The 19,118-nt window shown below is 57.4% G+C and overlaps 1 protein-coding gene across 2 annotated transcripts in view; it reads left to right on the top strand.

Annotated features, from left to right (window-relative positions):
• CARS2 (cysteinyl-tRNA synthetase 2, mitochondrial) overlaps positions 1-19,021 on the top strand; it is a 40,178-nt gene extending 21,157 nt beyond the window's left edge. For both annotated transcript variants that reach the window (XM_068526410.1, XM_068526409.1), the window contains exons 7-15: positions 1,063-1,192; positions 4,548-4,681; positions 7,020-7,087; positions 11,947-12,013; positions 12,805-12,943; positions 14,398-14,521; positions 15,024-15,122; positions 17,225-17,428; positions 17,530-19,021. In XM_068526410.1, coding sequence (XP_068382511.1) covers positions 1,063-1,192; positions 4,548-4,681; positions 7,020-7,087; positions 11,947-12,013; positions 12,805-12,943; positions 14,398-14,521; positions 15,024-15,122; positions 17,225-17,428; positions 17,530-17,598 — 1,034 coding nt within the window. In that variant the 3' untranslated portion in view covers positions 17,599-19,021. The remainder of the gene's footprint in view (positions 1-1,062; positions 1,193-4,547; positions 4,682-7,019; positions 7,088-11,946; positions 12,014-12,804; positions 12,944-14,397; positions 14,522-15,023; positions 15,123-17,224; positions 17,429-17,529) is intronic.
• The last annotated feature ends 97 nt before the right edge of the window (positions 19,022-19,118 follow it).

Raw genomic sequence — 19,118 nt, 5'->3', positions numbered from 1 at the left:
GATGTGTAATGACAGGTGTCCGTCATTATAGTATCGCGCAGAGAGTTTCTCTGCCCTGAAGATCTTCTGTGCTCTGCCTGTTCATCCCCCCCTCCCGCCCCAGCCTCTGTCAACCACTGATCTTTTTACTGTCCCCATTGTTTTGCCTTTTCCAGAATGTCACAGAGTGGGAATCATACAGTCTAGCCTTTTCAGACTGGCTTCTTTCACTTAGTAATACGCATGTAAGGTTCCTCCTTTTTTTCCATTTTTTTTAAAGATTTTTTTTTTTTGATGTGGACCACGTTTAAAGTCTTTATTGAATTTGTTACAATATTGCTTCTGTTTTATGTTTTGGTTTTTTGGCTGCGAGGTAGGTGGGATCTTAGCTCCCTGACCAGGGATCGAACCCGCACCCCCTGCACCGGAAGGTGAGGTCTTAACCACTGGGCCGCCAGGGAAGTCCCCCCTCCATGTTTTTTCATGGCTCGAAAGCTCACTTCTTATCAGCATTGAGTAACACTCCATTGTCTGGATGGACCACAGTTTGTTTATCCATCACCCACTGAAGGGCATCTTGGTGGCCTCCCAGCTCTGGAACGTAAAGAGAGCCCCGTACCGGCTTGTCCTATGGCCCTGAACCCTCCTCTTCCGAGTTCTCTTGCTTTCTGAATGTGATTAATACAGTACTCTGGTATTTCCCTTTTTGCTCTATGTGATTATCACCTCTCTTTGAAAACCGTGACTCTGAAACTCAGCTACTGACACAGACGGAATGAGGGAGAATGAGAGCGCGTGCGGAGGAGGCCCCTCAGGGCAGCACGTGCTTGCAACCCCGCGCGCAGCGCTCAGGTTACTGAAGCGGGCCGCACTGCGGGGGACCGCGTGCTTCTGTCATGTTATAGAGAAGAGTATCTGGTAGCTGTCTAGCTTTCACGTGGCAAAGAGAAAAACCCGTGCATGAGAAACGTGAGGTTACTTCTCAGAGGAACGGAATCGGGGACGTGCGTCCGCCTGTTTGGGGCTGACTGTGTTGGTTCGTTCTGGATTCCCTCCCGCTGATTAACCGTCTGTCACTGGCAGGTCACTCTGACAAGCGGCATGCCAGCGACTTCGCACTGTGGAAGGCGGCGAAGCCCCGGGAGCCGTCCTGGGCCTCGCCGTGGGGAGCCGGGAGGCCTGGTTGGCATACCGAGTGTTCCACCATCGCCAGGTAAGCTGTTCCCGGAGTCGTCTGTGCTGTGATGTGCACGCTCGGCCAGCAGAGGACGCAGGCGGGGCAGGCTTGGTCCTAGTGCCGGCAACGCAGGTGGTTTGGAAAGGAAGCTTAGCGCCCGGGGGGACCGGCCGTGGGAAGGGAAACAGCAAAACCAGAACACGTTTATCTCCCCAACATCAGCGCTTGTTCTCTTTAGTAGAGGAGCCCGCTTTGCAGTTAGTTCTTGACTGCCCATCGCACGCAGGCCAGCTCCGGGGGTGCCTGCATCTCTTCCGCGGTAGGTTCAGGAAGGCGGCCAGGGACCTGGGCGAGGGGCTGGACCCCCATCCTCGGCCCCAGAGCTGGTCCTGGACCAGGCGCCTCGAGCGTGACCCCCAGCGTCCCCTTCCGTCTGCCCTTTCTGCCGGTTCTGTCTCGGGCAGCACCACGCCCGGGACGTGTCTGTCTTGGGAACCCCTGTAGACACAATGCTTCTCTGGTCCCCATTCTCCTCCAGGGACCCTCTTTTTTGTCTCTTCTCTCACTGTCCACGCATCCCCACTGTTGTCTGACGGGCGTCCCCACCCACTCTGGTCTCCTGAGGTCACGGTGACCGTCAGCCCGGTCTGTGACGGGCCGCTGACACCCCTGCTCGCTCCCTGGCTTCTGTGGAACAACGTTCTTCTGGTTTTGGCGTCTCTGCTGGGGCCTCATCCACCTTCCTTTTGTGGACCTGCCCTGTGGACCGTCCCTCCGGCGTCGGCGCTCCCTTGGCTCTGCCCGTGTGTGTGTGTGTGTGTGTGCGCGCAGGTGTGTGTGCGTGTGTCTGCATGTGTGCTCGCAGGTACCGAAGGCTGCATCCCGGCTGGGTTCTCCACTTCCAGCCTGACCCACCATGGTTCCCTGAGCCCTGCACGTTAACTCATGGATTTTGATACATTTGATGTGTTGCAGATATTATAATCAGTTTTTTAAAAATTAATTAATTTTTTTTTGGCTGCATTGGGCCTTTGTTGCTGCATGCGGGCTACTCATTGCGGTGGCTTCTCTTGTTGCAGAGCACCGGCTCTAGGCGCGTGGGCTTCAGTAGTTGTGGCTCGCGGGCTCTAGAGCACAGGCTCAGTAGTTGTGGCGCATGGGTTTAGTTGCTCCGCGGCATGTGGGATCTTCCCGGACCAGGGCCCGAACCCGTGTCCCCTGCATTGGCAGGCGGATTCTTAACCACTGCGCCACCAGGGAAGCCCCTGTAATCAGTTTTTAAAATTAGAAACAAAGTATGATGAAGGTGAACATTTCAAACCACCAGCCACACCCCAAATTTTAAGATCAGCAAACCCAATCGTCCTCTTATCGCAAACCCAGTCGTCCTCCTATGGGCTGTTGCACGTAGCAGCTTTCTGGCTGGGCGTGAACGTTACCTAGGAGCAGGCTGCCCTGTGCCTCGACCCCACGCTGGTTTCGTCTCTGGTCCAGGCTCGCCCCACTCTCCGGGGGGAAGCCTCACCCTCCGCCCCCCGCCTGTGCCAGCGTGTCCATCCCAGTGAAGACCCAGAAGGGGTCCTACCTCCACCACCCCTCGCCGCGCGCTCCTCCCCCGCTGCCCTCGCCCGTGGTGATGTCTGTATGACTTACCGGGAAACACACCTGAAACTCCTGAGATGTCACACCCTGTTGTCAGTGTGAAACGGGGTCCAACTTTTCGTTAAAAAACCATCAACTGGGGACTTCCCTGGCGGTCCAGTGGGTAAGACTTCGCGCTCCCAATGCAGGGGGCACGGGTTCCATCCCTGGTTGGGGAGCTAGATCCCACGTGCATGCCGCAACTGAGAAGTCAGCATGCCACAACCAAGAGTTCACGTGCTGCAACTAAGAGTTCACGTGTCACAACTAAGAGTCAGAATGCTGCAACTAAGAAGTCGGTACGCCGCAACGAAGATCCCGCGTGCCACAACTAAGATCCAGCATAGCCAAAGTAAATAAATAAATATTAAAAACAAACAGACATGTCCAGCTCTCAGCCCTGCCGTAAACACGTAAAAGTATTTACAAATACTTGTTGATTTAAGAGTGGTGTGGGATATACATCGTGTTGTAAAAAGATCTTTATCTTTTAGATTCAAATAATTTCTCTAAAGCAGAAAACATTTAGTAAATTTCAAATGTAATGTTACCATTGAATGTTTTATTTTTGTTGAAATCTAAATAATGAAAATGGACTTCTATTCCTTTTCGGCTTTCTCTTATTTTAAAATAGGCGTGACATACAGACAAGACTAGAGACTAATATAGCGAACACTGCAGACCCACAGTTTAGCTGTTAAGTCTTAACTTCGTCATATTTGCTTCAGATCTTTGTAAAAATGGGTCACTCGTTACAAATGCAAGTGTGGCCCCTCATACGCTCCTCCCCAGTCCTGGTCCCTCCCATCTCAGGCTCGCCCTCATAGCGTTTGAATTTCAAGGACTCTTGTTAGAGATTCTCTAGAAACCACTGCCAAGGATGTACGGCCCTGGATGACCTGCTCACCCAGTCAGCTCAGGTGTGACCAGTGCATGCGTGGTTCTTCCAGAGCTGGGCCAGTGGGAGGAGAGTTGGCCTTCAGCAGGAAGGACCTCAGTGAGGCTGTGGCATCTTTGAAAACATCTATTTTTAACCATTATTAGAAAACTCACCGGTGTCTGCACCCCCGGGGGGCCGACGGGCCCGCCTTGCGCCCCCTTTCCGTTGTGCGAGCTTTTGCATTTTTCATTGATCTTTGCATTTTTAACGTCCTCTGAAGCAGCTGCTGGTCAGCCTGGACCACTGGTGCTGGTACCGGTTGTTTTGCAGGTGCTCTGGTGACAGCTGCACACACTGAGTGTCCCCGGCAGGCCTGAGAGGTGCAGCGTGCAAGTCTGTGGACTGAGGTTTTTCGGGACCGAGCAGCCTTATAGCTGAAATGCCGCCAGCTGAAATGTGTCACTTTGAATTCTGTTACTTTGTTATGCATGTATGGCTGCTGAATGGCTCAGTTTTCAAAAGCCAAATTAAAAATCTCTTGATTTTATAGTTCTTATAGTTGAACAACCACTAAGGTCTGCCTATTGAAAGTAAGAAAAAGTAACTTTGAAGTTTTTAAAAACCACATATTGTATCCAGAGCAAAGAAAATGAAGTCTCTTTCCCAGGAGGAAAAGCCATGAATTAGAGATTTTATGAAGTAAAAACAAATGTCAGGTTCCGTTTGCATCAGGTGAATTATCATGCACTTGGAATTGGGCTCCATTCGGTGTGTGCGTGGCCCAGGGCTGGAAGGAGTAAATACGGGATGTGGTTTGGAGACCGTGTCACTGGATTGAGTTAACTCCCTGCTCTGCACTGTGTCTTGCAGTTTGGTGTTTGGATGTCGGCTGGACATCCACTCGGGTGGCATAGATTTAGCGTTTCCTCACCACGAGAACGAAATCGCACAGTGCGAGGTCTTTCACCAGTGCCAGCAGTGGGGGAATTATTTCCTACATTCTGGTGAGTGATGACTTGAGATTGATTTGTTCCATTTCAATTCTCTCGACTCTGTCTGTGAAACAGCTACCTTTGGAAACACCTGCATCAGCTAATAGGTCAAGAAACAAAGTTGTCCCTTAAATTGTCTTTGACTTGTTGTTGGTTGGACGTGAACTTCCTTGGACTGGAATACCGAATATGCCTTTTGGAACTGAAACGTGAGCTGACGAGAGTTCGGAAAATGTTACGCAGTGCTGTTCTGTCGGAGTTTGTTTGAAAGGAAACTACGAAGAGGGAATTTCAAATAGCATGATGTCGTAATGATTATGAATACGCCATTCTTGAGCTGTGACATCGGCACCATGAATATCTGTCATTCTCTGAAAGCGCTGCCTTCCGTTTCCCTGTTCAAAAATCCTCGTGATTCACAGCAGTCGTCTGCTCTCAGAAGTGGATACGAAGTTGTGAGACCAGCGGCGTCTTGAGCGAAGCAATTTTGGAATTTCCTGTGACGCATGGGGAGATTCACGTGTCCAAGATTGTGACAAAGGTCGTGGAGCCACCGTGAACTGGTTTTGTTACCTTTCTGGAGTGGGCAGTGAAGGTATTTGAGGGGAAGAAAGAGAAAAGGCTTTGGTAGTGATGGGGTTGGGAGATGCAAACACGGTCAACATCTAAAGCTCAGGAAGCCAACAAGAACCATTTCTTTAAGTCCTTAGATTAAGGAAACCAGGTTTTGCCAGCGAGGTGGTATTAAACGCAGACACACTCCAGTTTTGTAATATGCAGTAGCTGCTTCAGGTCTGCGGCGAGGGTCCACGTGGGTGACAGTGACCAGCGGGGCTGCCTTCCGCGCAGGCCCGCCCTGCAGCGTCTCTGCCACCCCGAGCCCACCGCACCCCGTGTGCGCCGCCCGGAGCCCGGGGGCCAGCCTCGCGGCTCTATGTGCGACCCCGCATCTCAGTGCTGCCCTGAGGTCGTCTGAAAGGGACGGGCTGAGTTGCCGTTCCCAGCGCAGGGGCCGAGGTCCGGTTTCCACCTCGTGTCCCTGCTTGGCGCCCGACAGAAGCCAGAACCCGCGTCCTTTGTGCCAGGCCGAGAGCCCGATGGCCCCAGAGCCGTTCCTCCGGCGCTTCGGCAGGGACCCCCGGACCCGTTTCCGGTCGGGGCTCACTCCCCTTCTCAGAAACTGCGTGGAACAAGGTCTCCCCCTTCAGCGGGAGGACTTGGGAGAGCAGAGAGCTCCGGGCCCATCCGGGGAGGGAGTCGCAGGTCCCGGGGATGGAGGTGTTCCCGTGCCCGGTCGCAGGCTCGGGGACGGGCGATCCCGTGTTACCCGTCGGGACACGAGGGCTGGTCCCCACAGGCCCTTCATCGGTGGCGCGCATGAGGAGTTGGGGTTTGCCGTCAGCACCGGTGCCCCTCGGTGACTGGGTCTGCCTTCAGACGGGACCCGCGGCAGTGCCAGCGCTCACGGGGCTCTGTGTCTGCACACGGCAGGTCCTGCTGCTTCGGATGCGGCGTGGGGAAGGGTTTTGCTGTTAAGACCCACGATCTGTTAGGACGTTGGAATCTTCTTTGTCCCACTTTCACCCTGTCCCGGAGGAACAGCTGTGTCTCCTGACACCCTGGAGAATCGATGGGTTTTCCTGAAGTAAATGGATGGAAGTAGAGTTCAGCAGTCAGATGAGTTTGTTTTCCAGATGTTGTCAGTTTTTTAAAACTTTAATTGTACTTGGTGTATATGGCAGGCTGCATAGGTTGACATATTCAAGGTTACGTAGCTTTTTGGAAGCCACATTGTAACCAGTTCTTGGAAGAGTTGGCTTGAAAAAAGGTGGTGCTTGAAGTTGTGTCAGAAAAAGTGGAAGAATCTTCTGTTGGGAAATCACAGCTCCCTTGGAAGTGAACCTCGTACAGATGTGGTCCAGGCTCAGATGGAGGAGTCCTGAGGGGGTTCGGGTCCCCCATCTTTCACACGCGGGGGTGAAACGATGCTGAGGCTGGGATATGTCTGGAAATGAGCTACAGAAACGCTCGCAGCGTCGCTTGGAGACCCGCACGCTTTGTGGAAGCAAAGATGTGTCCTCTCCTCGGGCGCTGAGTCAGGTCCCCTGTGTTGGTGAGTCACAGGAGAGGGAGGGGCCGTCCCCGCAGTGTGATGCCCTGGCCCAGGGTGGACGTGGGCCCCCCCCTTCCTGGCGGGCTGAGCGCGGGGCCGATCTGGGGGGCCTGTGTGGGCATCCACACAGGGCCGTGCGACGGGTCAGGGCTCCTGGAGTCCAGGCGCCTTTGGAGACGCGCCCTCCTTCACCCTCCCTCTGGGGGTACAGGATGAGTGACTTTGTTTTTGTTTCAGGGCATTTGCACGTGAAGGGCAAAGAAGAGAAAATGTCCAAATCACTGAAGAACTACATCACAATTAAGGTAACGTGCTTGTCGTGTTTCCCGTGTGCCCACCAGTTTGCCGACGTGTCACGGAGACTGATGTGCATCGGGAGACCCCCATCTCCGGTTCCCTGTGTCCCCGGGGCCCTGACGGGCTTCTCCTGCTTCTGGGTTAAACGGCTCTTTCTTGTCTAAAAGCGCGAGGCGGTGTTTCCTGTCCTGTCCCCTCCTGTGTCGGCTCCTGGGGGCCTCGGCCTCTTCCCCCTCCCTGTTCCAAGACTCTGATTTTATTGATTTGGGCCCTTTCTCTCTCTCTCTCTCTCTTTTTTTTTTTTGATGAGTCTAGCTAAAGGTTTATTGATTTTATCTTTTCAGAGAACCAGCTCTTTGTTTCATTGATCTTTCATATTTTTTTTCAGTCTTTATTTCATTTATTTCTGCTCTTACCTTTATGATTTCTTTCCTTCTATTAACTTTGGGTTTTGTTTGTTCTTCTTCTAGTGCCTTAAGGTGTAAAGTTAGGTTGTTTATTTGAGATTTTTCTTAAGTTTTTCTGAGGTTTTTCTTGTATTACTAAATACTTCCCTTTTAGGACTGCTTTTGCTGCATCCCACGTATATATGAGGTTATTTTAGTGGATGATCTCAGTTTGAACACATGCTAACAAGCTTGCATTTTTACCCACCTCCCACGTTTAATGTTTTTTACATCATGTTTTACATCTTTTTGTTTTGTGTATCACTTAACTACTTATTGTGGATAGAGATGATTTTTAGTATTTTTGTCTTTTAACCTTCCTACTAGCTTTATAAGTGGTTACTCTATCTTTACTGAACGTTTGCCTTTACCAATGAGATTTTTCCTTTCATAATTTTCATATTTCTAGTTGTGGACTTTTCTTTTCCTCTTAGAGAAGTCCCTTTAACGTGTCGTGTAATGTTGGTTTAGGGGTTCTGTTGCTTGTCTGTAAGATTCTTTCTCTCTTCTTCAGATCTGAAAGATAGCCTTGCTGGGTAGAGTATTCTTGGTTGTAGGTTTTTTCCTTGCATCACTTTGAGTATATCACGTTGCTCCTTTCTGGCGTGCAGAAAAGTCAGCTGACAGTCTTATGAGAGTTCCCCTGTGAGAAACTAGTTGTTTTTCCCTTGCTTTTAAGATTTTCTCTTTGTTTTTAATTTTTCCATTTTAATTACAGTGTGTCTTGCTGTGGATCTCTTTGGGTTCATCTCGTTTGGGCCTCTCTGTGCTTCCTGGGCTTGGATGTCTATTTCCTTTCGCAGGCTAGGCAAATGTCCAGCTTAGCTGGAAATATAAGCTCTCTGCCCCTTTCTCTCTCTCTTCTTCTGGGGCCCCTACAATGCGAACATTAGTGCGAGTGGTGTTTGTCCCAGGTGTCTCTTAAACTACTGAGTCTTTTGCATGAGTCATATGGACTTAACTCATTTGAATGGCTGAATCATCTGTTGTAAGGGCGCACCTTAATTAATTTAAACCATCCCCTATTGATGGCCATTTAAATTATATTTTTCATGGCCGTATTAAACTACATCTGCTTGGGTACATGCATTTAAAATTTTCACAGGTATTACAAAGTCTGCATTACTTTCCTGACCACGTAGTGAGTGGCCCATGGCGGGGTGCTACTCCAGGACTGAGTTACTTCCCTGCTGTTGGATGTTGTCGGAGACCAAAGTCTTCCCCAGCCTCACATTCCAGCCCCTGGCAACTACTGGTCTGCTCTCCATTTCTTTCTTCCTCCCTCCCTTCCTTCCTTCCTCCCTCCCTCCCTCCCTCCCTCCCTCTCTCCCTCCCTCCCTCTATCTCTCCCTCTCTCTCTCTCTCCCTCTCCCCCTCCCCCTCCCTCCCTCTCCCTCTCCCTCCCTCTCCCCCTCCCCCTCCCCCTCCCCCCTCCCCCTCCCCCCCCCCCTCTCTCTCTCTCTCTCTCTCTCTCTCTCTCTCTTTCCCACACCGCATGGCTTGCCAGGATCTTAGTTCCCTGACCAGGGATGAAACCCAGGGCCCCGGCAGTGAGCGCAGAGTCCTAACCACTGGACCACCAGGGAATTCCCTGCTCTGTTTCTGTGAGTTTGTTTTTTATTTTTAGATTCCACATGTGGGTGAGATCATACAGTATTTGTCGTCCTCTGCTTTCTTTCACTGAGCCCAGTGTCCTCTAGGTTCATCCATGTTGTCACAAATGGCAGGATTTCCTTCTTTTGATGATTAATAGTCCGTAGTATGTATATGCACGTGTATGTGCGTGTGTGAGTGTGCGTCACATCTTCTTTACCCATTCATCTATCAGTGGACACTTAGGTTGTTTCTGTATCTTGACTATTGTCAGTAATGCTGCATTGAACATAGGGGTGCAGATATGTCTACGAGATAGTGATTTTGTTTCCTTCAGATGTGTACCTAGAAGTGGAATTGCTGGATTGTATGGTAACTCTATTTTTGATTTTTTGAGGAACCTTCATACTGTTTTCCACGGTGGCTGTACCAGTTTACATTCCCACCAACCGTGCACAAGGGTTCCCTTTTCGCAATATTCTAATCAACACTTATTTCTTTTCTTTGATGGCAACCATTCTGACAGGTGTAGTGATATCTTATTGTGGTTTTGATTTGCATTTCCCTGATGATTAGTGATGTTGAGCATCTTTTCAGGTACCTACCTGTTGGCCATTTGTAGGTCTCCTTTGGAAAAATGTTTATTCAGGTCTTTTGCCCATTTTTGAATCTTTTTTTTTTTGCTATTGAGTTGTGTGAGTTCTTTATATATTTTGGATATTTATCCCTTATGAGATAGATGGTCTGCAAATGTTTTCTACCATTCTGTTGGCTGTCTTTTCATTTTGTTGACTGCTTCCTTTGCTGTGCAGAAGCTTTTTAGTTTGACGTAGTCCTACCTTCTTTCTATATCATTATCAGGAAACGGTCCACAGACACAGAATGTCGTAGAAAGGTTAGATTCCAGATTTCCGTTGAACTCTCTGACTCCATAGGGACATCCCACAGTGGTGAAAATAAATACCCTTTAGTGTTGCTGGCGTTTGGAGAACTATTAACTTAGATTTCTAAACATACTTTGAGGTTTATCTGAATGAGTCCACATTCTGAGTGGCAGGAAACTCCCCAGCTTTTTTGGGGGGTGGGGCATGCCCAAGTGGTGTGCGGGATCTTAGTTCCCCGACCAGGGATTGAACCCGTGCCCCCGGTGGTGGAAGCGCGGAGTCTTAACCACTGGACCGCCAGGGAAGTCCAGGAATAACCCTTTAAAATAAAACCACCTGAAATCCTTTTTGGATGAAATAGAGAACATGGCTACCCCGAAAAGATAAAAATGCTAAAATGGAGAAGAGATTTCTTTCAGAAAAACCGAAGACCTAGACAGACGTAAAATATCCATAATGTTAGTCTTTAAATTCTGTGACTAAATGCACGATTATGAGCAGAAAGTCAGGAGTGCAGGAGAGGTACCAACTCGGAGAGAGAAGCCCGTGGGGCTGGGGGCGGCGTGTCGTGTGTCTGTCAGCGGTCAGGGCCCTGGGGCTGTGGGGAGGGCTTGCTGACGGTGGCCACGCTGCGGAGATGCACAGCTTTTCTTCTGCCCAAACAGCTCCACAGCCACACGTACCAAGCGTCTGGCAGCGATTTATAAAAAGCTAAACAGACAACAATTTACAAAAACAAATCCTCACCTAAGGCAAGCATGTCCACGGGGAACAGGCCTCCTGCTACATTGTCAGAGACAGGAGAGGACTTGTAACAAGTTATGAAGCAGTTGAGTCCATGCTTTGGTGGGGAAGGAAACCTAAAGAAATAATTCAAAAAGGAGAGGGAAAAGTCAGAGGGTGGCTAAAGGCCCTCCGGGTACCCGGCGTTCACTCTCTGTCCCCGGTGTGACCCCACGCCAGCTGAGCTGCGTGCGTGTTTACTGGGGTCCCGCCGAGCACAGCCGGTTATCACGAGACCCTGGCAGGTCGGGGAAGCGCTGTCAGAGTGGCTGGAGTGACGGCCGACGGGACACAGAAGGACTTGCAGAGAAGGCACAGGATGCAGCCCTGGCCTTGGGTGTCTGGTGTGTGGTTCACTAAGCCTCGTCTTTCTGGCACCGTTACAGACACACTGCAGTTACGGCACACCCGCATCTTAGCATTCTGTAAGTGATGCTCTGTGCGCGACAGTGCTAGTTATTTACCTGCCTGTGCTGTTCGTGGTGCAGCAACTACATCGCGGCGCAGGGGCTCGGTCTCCATTGCTGCTGCTTGCAGATTTAAAGGGGAAGTGACGGGTGAGAACACGAGGGCACGTGACTGCGCAAACGCGGGAATTAACACGCACGCTGTGCTCTCCACCGCACGGGGCCTCAAGGTAGTTGGCTAGTTTGGGGAATTAAGGGGACGAAGAAATACTCCTCTTTCACACTCTGGGAAGGAGCACCAGGAGACGGACACGGACGTTGAAATACCGGGTCTCTTACTGATGAAGGTCGGGTGGGACGGGGCTCTTCACCTTTTTCCCTGTCGGTCCTGTTGTTGGCCTGGCGAAATCTGTGGCCCCTTCCTTAGAACTTAACGTTTTTAAACACACAGAATGAAATCTGTAGGACTTTGACAGGTGTTGATTGTATTGAGATACAGGAATCCACGCCCTCCCTCACTTGAGTGAACGACGCGCTAACAGAATCCAGCTGTGGGTCTGAGCCCCGCAGGTCACATCGGATGAGCGACAGCACAGGCTGCGTGGGGGTGACGCAGCCGCAGGCTCGGGGGGCGAACACCCCGCGACTGCCCGGGGGGCGGTCCAGGTGTCCACACTGGTGGTTGGAGGAGCGCTGCGTGTGCCTGGGGGTTAGTGGCTCCCGTCTCTCCCGGCCCCGCCCCCGCCCCCTGCAGGACTTCCTCAGCACGGCCTCCCCAGACGTCTTCCGCCTCTTCTGCCTGCGGAGCAGCTACAGGTCAGGTGAGCTGGCAGGGAGGCCTGGGTGCTCCTCACGTGCGGCCCCGGGGAGCCTCTGAGGGCCTCTGGGGACCCCGAAATCCGGGTGGGGTGCGCCCCGTGCCGTTGGGCTGTTGCTGCCCTCGTGCCCTGAGGTTGGGTTCTGAACGGAAGCCCGAGGATCCTCCAGGGAGCACGGTCCCGGCGCTCGGCCGGGAGACCCCGGAGCCTGGCCCGAGGCCGCGGCTCTGCAGTGGGACTCGGGTGCCCAGCGCTCCGCGGGGCCCGGAGAGCCTGAGCCGCGGCACCTGCCCCCCGGCTTCGTGGCCTGGCCGTCCTGGCACAGGGCCTGAGCCGGGAGCCCTCAGCACGGCATCGCCCCTCCCCCGGGCCAGAGGGCGCGTCCCCTTCCAGCCCCGAAGGCGAGTCTGGGGACCCCGGCGCTTCCCGCTGGCTGGACCCCTGTCCAGAGACCTGGGGCTGCCCGGGCGCAGCCAGTGTCCCTAATCTGTCCCCGCACGCTCGCGGGCGGGGTGACGGCCGGGTCTCCTGTTCCTCCGGGAACACGGAGCCCGAGTCCTCGTGGCACCGGTCGGCTGGCCTCCCCAGAGGCGCTTCAGGCGCCTGGCGGGGCCCCCGCTTTCCAGAGCCGTCTGTCTGTCTGTACATCTGTCAACGGGAACGAGCCCTCGGCCACCCACGTGGGGAGGGGTGTCCATGTTTCCTCCCAGGGGGCCGGACGCCCGGCGTCAGGACAGAGCCTGGCGGTCTGCGGGCGCTCGCGGCTCCCGGGTGACCGGGCTCCCTCCCCGCAGCCGTGGACTACAGCGACAGCGCCATGCTCGAGGCCAGGCGTCTGCTCCGTGCCGTGGCCGCCTTCGTGGGGGACGCTCGGGCCTACATGAGGGGGCAGCTGGCGGGCGGCCCCGTCCAGGAGGACGTGCTGTGGGAGAGGTGGGTGCTGCTCAGGGCCGCCCGAGGGAGCGCTGTGGACACGGGGGTGGGGCTGGTGGGAGCCCCGGGCCCGCCAGGGGAGGGGCAGGGACCTGCCTTCGGGGAGGCCTGGACGGCCCACGGTCGCGACTGAGCGTCAGGAGCCTCGTGGATGGCGTGGTCGACGGAAGTGGGGCGGGTGGGCGGACGAGCGAGCTGCTGAAGGAAGGAGGGGGGACCCGGGTCGCAGTGACAGGGGTCGACGGGCGCGCCCGGAAGCCCAGCGTGTGCCCCCCGCCCCCCGGGGGTCGGGGCCACAGGCCGGCCGTGCCTGCAGAGGTGGGAGCGCAGCAAGGGGCCCCGGGAAGTGAACCGAGTGGTGGCGCGGGCGGGAGGACGGAGCCCAGCCGGAGGCGGAGACAGTGTTTCCACTTTTGCTGCTCGGTAAACGGCTCGACCTGGTCCTCTGTGTCTTAACTGCATCCAAAAAAATGCGAGGAAGGTTTGAGATTGGCTTCAGAGATGGTGAGAAACTGGGAAGACGGACAGAGCCTCGGGGGATACCAGAGGGAGATGAGGGCAGGGTCATCGGGGGTCCCCGGAGGCTGGTGGTGGGTGGGGTCTGTGTGCCCCGCTGCCCAGGGATCCCCTAGAGGAGTAGAGGGCCCGGGGCTCCTTCGGGGCCGGCCGGGAGGAGGGCATCCACAGGAGGCAGGCAGGAGCTGCCTGTTGGTCACAGTGGCGCCCAGGCCGGAGCCCACGCCCTGGGGCCGGGCAGCTGGGCCTTGTGTGGCTGGGAGCCGTCAGTCCCTCGGCCACCCTCCCGACGGCGGGTGCCAGGGAAGGACCGGCAGTGCCGCTCACCGGCAGGCGTGCAGGGGAGAGTCTGCGCATCAGTCAGGAGGGGTCAGGTCACGCTGGGTGACAGACAGCGCTGGGTCGCAGGAGCCCAGGCAGCAAAGGTCTGTTTCTCCCCGTGGTCACTCGGGCCCAGGCTCGGGGGGAAGAGCTTGGGGGCTTTGCCCAACCCTTTCCTGCGCCTGGGGAGCAGGGCACCCGGAGGAGGTGGGGAAAGTCTGGGACGAGGGGCAGCAGGGAATCAATACGGTGGCGGAGCCTCGGAGGGGCCGGTGACTGACCGGCAGGCGGGCAGGACGGTGTGTGAGCGAGGGGTGGCTCGAAGGGGACCTGACGGTGCCGCTGGGGACGGGGCAGGGGGCAGGCGAGGAGGAGGTGACGGTGACCTCCGTTTCCTTGCCAGGGGCTGAGGGGGTCGAGCATCGCGGCAGCCGGCTCCTGAGGGGGTCTGACAGCAGAGGGAAGGAGCTGGAAGGGCTGCCCTGGGGATGGGAGCCGAGCGGGGAGCCCGAGAGTGGAGCCCCCGGGGGGCGTCCGTCCTGGGGCCCGGCCAGCGCTGTGGCTCCTGCCACCCAGCCCGGTCCCTGGAGCGGCCCCGTCTGCTCACCTCCCCAAAGGCTGGGCCGCACCAAGGGGGCCGTGCAGGCGGCGTTGGCGGACGACTTCGACACGCCGGGGGCGGTGGACGCCGTCACGGACCTGGCTCACCACGGGAACAGACAGCTGAAGGCGGCCGCCGAGGTAACTCCTGGGACGTGGCCACAGTTTTGAGGACAGAGCAGACGCCGCCTCGCCAGCCCCTGGGGCCACCCAGCTCCCGGAGCCGGTGGCCTCCGGGCCACCCGTGAGTGTGGCCCCCGTCCCGGCCGGGGTCAGTAGAGCTGTGGGCCGTGGGGAGGCCCGGCACGTGGACACAGGAGCTCAGTGGAGTCTGAGTTTGTCACAAAGACGTGAGATGGGGAAGGAAGCCGGGTGGGGACCCCGACTGCCCCCCAGCCCTGCCCGACCCTGGGCCCTGGCGCCAGGCTCCACTCGGACGCCCAGGACCCAGGGACGCCCCGAAGGCCACCTGCTGCCGCCGCCGCCCTGGGGCTCGGTGCCAGCACAGGCGCTCAGAGCACAGGCCCCAGCCGCGGGCGGGAGCGCCGGCTTCGCAGGGCTGCGTCCGCGCCCGCCGGGGGCTGACCTGCCCGGGGTTGGTGCTCTTGCCTTTCAAGAGCCTTCTCTGGGTGACTTGTCGCAGGCGGCCGGTGGTCCCAGGAGCCCCGCCGTGTTCGGTGCCATCGTGTCCTACGTGGAGCAGTTCTTTGAGACGGTGGGGATTTCTCTGGCTGAGCGACAGGTACGCCCTTCTCCCTTCAGTCCTTGATCGTGGGACTTAATCTACATGCTACATGCTAACATGCTAATCTAATCTACACGCTAACACGGGAACAGCCGCTTCTTCCCTTCCGAAGCGCCGGGTGTAACGGTAACTAAAGGCCAGGCGTACCCCGCGCTTCAGATGCGTTACGTTCCTTAGAAGGGGAACGGGCTCAGAGCTGGGGTTTACTCGCCGAAACGAGGCTCTGAGCAGGACGAGCGCGCGCCTCCGCTGCACGCTGAGCGGCGCGCCACGGGTTCCGTGCACACGGCAGTCAGGCCGCAGGGAGCACGTTTCTCCGGCGCCGTCTGAGCCCCAGCCGTCGGGGATTCCCGGGCCTGGCCCCCCGGCACCCCCCCCGGCCCCGTCACGCCCTCCTCAGCAGAGGCCCGGTCCAGGCCCGTGGGCTGTTCGGCCGCCGGGCCTCCGGTCCCGTGTGTGTGGAGCGTCCCTTGGCCTTCCCGCCCTCAGGGACTCAGCACACGTGACGCCATCCTCTGGGCCGTGACTGTCTGTCCCGGGCCCGGGATGTGCACCGTGACCACGCCACAGAGACCCTCCCTCGCGCCAGTGTGGACTCGGGTCCCCCTCCGCTGGCGGCTGGGGGGGCGGAGCGTGGAGCTGGCCGGTGCCGCACACGGCCCCACCCCTTTGGCACGTCCTTGCTTCCTGCACTTAGGTTCCCAGCCCATCCGGTACCTTGTGTTGCAGGCAGGAGTCGGCCTTTCTCCCAGGAGCCTGGCTGCTCTCGGCGGGGAGGGTCTGGGCACCAGGTGCTCGCTGCGCTTGCCCACAGCTGCTCTGGCCCTAGGCGGGCGGAGCCAGCCCCCGGGATCCTGGGTCCCCTCTCCGTATCGACTGTTACCCCCGACACCTCGACTCCGGTTCCCAGCAGTCCCGGGCCACCTCCCTCCCCTCTGGGCTCCCACCTCCCAACATCACTCACCCGCTGCCCTCCCCACGTGTACCTGTCTCCCCGCGGCCGCCGCCTCTCCCCTCACCCCCAGCAGGCTGCCCTCTGCACAGAAGCGTCCTTGCCTGACGCCCCAGGCCAGGGTCCCTCCTCCTCCAGGGGGCCCGCCTCGCTCTGCCTCACCTAACAGCCTTTTAGGATCAGGAGCGGAAAGGAAAGGGCCATAGTTGCCACTTTCTAAAACAGTGTGAACAGGCTGTTAACAGGGGAGCCTGGACTGCACACGGGGGGCACGCCGACCCGGATCTCCCTGTGGGCCCTGCCGGGCCACCTGCTGCCGTGAGGCCTGGGCACAGCCCACACTGCCGGGCTGGGGGACCTGACAGCTGAGGCCTGGTGCCGGCTGCCCTGGCCGTGAGCGGGGACGTCTCCTAGGACTGTTTGTTAGGCTGTGAGCTTCTCTGGCCTCAACACAAAGACTCGCGTATCTTTGTGATGATTTCTGTTTGGTTTATCGAGAGACACTGATTCCCTAGTGGACTGCGGCCTTCCCTGGGCGGCCCAGGGCCTGTTGGCGGCTCACACTAGGCTGAGGGGGCCAGGTCTCCGCTGGGTCACCACAAGCCCTCCTCCTCCCCGAGCTGGGGCGCCCCCGGAGCCCGCTGGGGGCTCACGTTTCTGTAACGAGCCGTCTTCTACTGTGGGAGCAGTGGCTGCGGATCACGTGAGGTTGAAGGAGTTGGACCGCCGGCCCCTCCTCCGTGGGGGGGTGGGGGGGGTGGGGGAGGACGCCTGGCAACTTGGAAGGGCTCCGGGCCCAAGCCAGCCCTGGAACTCCCCCGGCCGGCACCCACGCTGCTGGTCCCCGGCCCCGGGGGAGAGCGCCGCGGGGCTGCGCCTGTGCGCGTTTGTGCGCACGCCCACCCGTGCGCAGGACGTCCAGGGCCTTGAACGGCGGCCGGAGCCAGCAGGTTTGGTTTCCTTGGTCGACAAGGCCCAGGCCTGCCGGCTCTGCCCAATGACCCTCAGGTGCTGGCCGTCTGCAGTGGCAGCCCCCGCTCACCGGCCTGGGCGACTGGGACCTTCGGGCGAGGGGAGGGGAGATGAGCCGCGCCCCTGGCCCCTCCCCGGCCCGGGGCCCCCGTCCGCTCACCCGGCGCCCCGGCAGTGTGTTTCAGGGGCCGGCAGCCCGGCCGCCTTGCACAGCGTGGTCGAGGAGCTGGTCCGCTTCCGGCAGAAGGTCCGGCAGTTCGCTCTGGCCGCGGGGGAGGCCCCCGGGGAGGCGCGGCGGCAGCTCCTGGAGAGGCGGCCCCTGCTGGAGGCGTGCGACGCGCTGCGCCGGGACCTGGCGGCCCACGGTGTCAGCATCAAGGTGAGCACCGCCCGCAGGTGCGGGCCGGGATGCAGCCCCGACGACCCTGTGCCGCCCTGCCCCCGCGCCCTGACTCTCACCCGGCCCGTCTCCCTCCCCAGGACAGGAGCGGCGTGTCCACGTGGGAGCTGCTGGACCCGAGGACAGAAGACCCCAAACCAGGGAGCTGAGGACACGGCATGCGGAGGCCACGGCTTCCGGCGCGGTTCTGTGCTGCCTCAAGTCACGATAAAAGCTTGACGTTAAAGTTTCTGTCGTGGCTGCTCAGTTAACCTTAAAATAAACCAAACTGTCATGGCCCCACGGGTGCTAGTAGATGTGCTGAAGAATGGGTTTCGACGGCCACAGACGCAGTAGTTCAGTAAAGTCACATCAGCCCACACCATGGCCTTTGGCCCCTGAGCCCGGGGCCTGACATCGTGGGACGGCCCTGAAACCGTGAGACCAGGACGTCAGTCCTACACGGGGTCCCGGAAGACGTCATGGGAAGGGCAGGCGGGACCCCTTCCCCGGGGTCACCTGGTCTCAAGCAGGAGAAGCAGCCTGTACCCCACGTGCTGGGCAGCGCTGGACTGGGTGTGGGCATACGGTTTTACATTTATTTTCCTGGTTACAAAGTAACCTGTTAACCACAGAAAACGCCAACAGAGGAAAGAAACCCCTGCAAGCGTCCAGCCCGTTTCCTCTGATTGATTGATAGGCTCTGTTTCACCTCTATCCTGTTTGACCTCTTTCTTAAACAGTTGGTGCTTGGGGTACCGTCCTCTGCTGCCTCTGAGCAGACACCACGGGGCCAGGGCTGTGGCTCGAGAGGAGTCTGGGTGACACGGGTGACGGCACAGGTGTGACAGGCGGGCACGACGCGGGCGACCTGGGACCGAGCTTGCCGGCGGCCTCGCGCTCCGTCTCCTTTCTGTCGCAGGCGGGAGGGCTACAGCTGTTCAGCCAGCCAGCGGGAAGCGGGGTGACCCTCTCGCCGCTCCCCCCAGCTCTCAGCCAGGCCAGCCCGCGTCCACCGCTGTGGGGCTGGCACTGACTGATCCTGCGGGCGCGGCCCCGGGCAGCAGGTCAGCACCCGTCAGGCGCCGCGCGCACAGCCTGGCTGGCCCAGCAGCCGCGTTAACTTCGTCACTGACCTTCCTGACCCTGAAAGGCAGGGGGTTCCTGTTCTACAGATGAGGAAACCCGTTCAGAAGCTGACCTGCTACAAGGGACCCAGCCCGTGAGCAGTGGAGTCAGGATCCCAGAGGGCGGGCAGCCCCCGACACGGGCCAGCCAAGCAGGGCCACTCAGAACTCAGGGCAGGCTGTCCGGCCGGAGCCTGACCTGGCCACCAGATGTGCCTCGGTGCTGGTCTCCTGGCGGAGCGTCCTTGGCTGGAGCTAGAGAGTGCCCGGGTTTGCAAAGGACAAGGAGCAACCGCTCACCTCACTCAGAAGCACGGGCCCTTAACTGTGCTTTTTCAAGCAAAGGGATTCAGGGCAAAAACACAACGGTTCCCGTGTGGGCTGAATCTTGTCTTCTATGGAAAGAATAGCTACGTTGCGGGCTTAGTACTTCATTTTAACGGTACTGGTAGGCAGTGGTGAAAACCATACCGTTAGACAGACGGGCTTACGTGTTTTTATCTCCCTAGTATCTGAAAATGTCCTCACTCAGGACTAAGTTGAAAGGTGGATTCTGGCTATTT

Source organism: Eschrichtius robustus, chromosome 18 (genome assembly GCF_028021215.1).
Source record: "Eschrichtius robustus isolate mEscRob2 chromosome 18, mEscRob2.pri, whole genome shotgun sequence".
Taxonomy (NCBI): domain Eukaryota; kingdom Metazoa; phylum Chordata; class Mammalia; order Artiodactyla; family Eschrichtiidae; genus Eschrichtius; species Eschrichtius robustus.
Note: the sequence above shows the minus strand (reverse complement) of the source record. Positions and strands in the feature narration are given on the sequence as shown.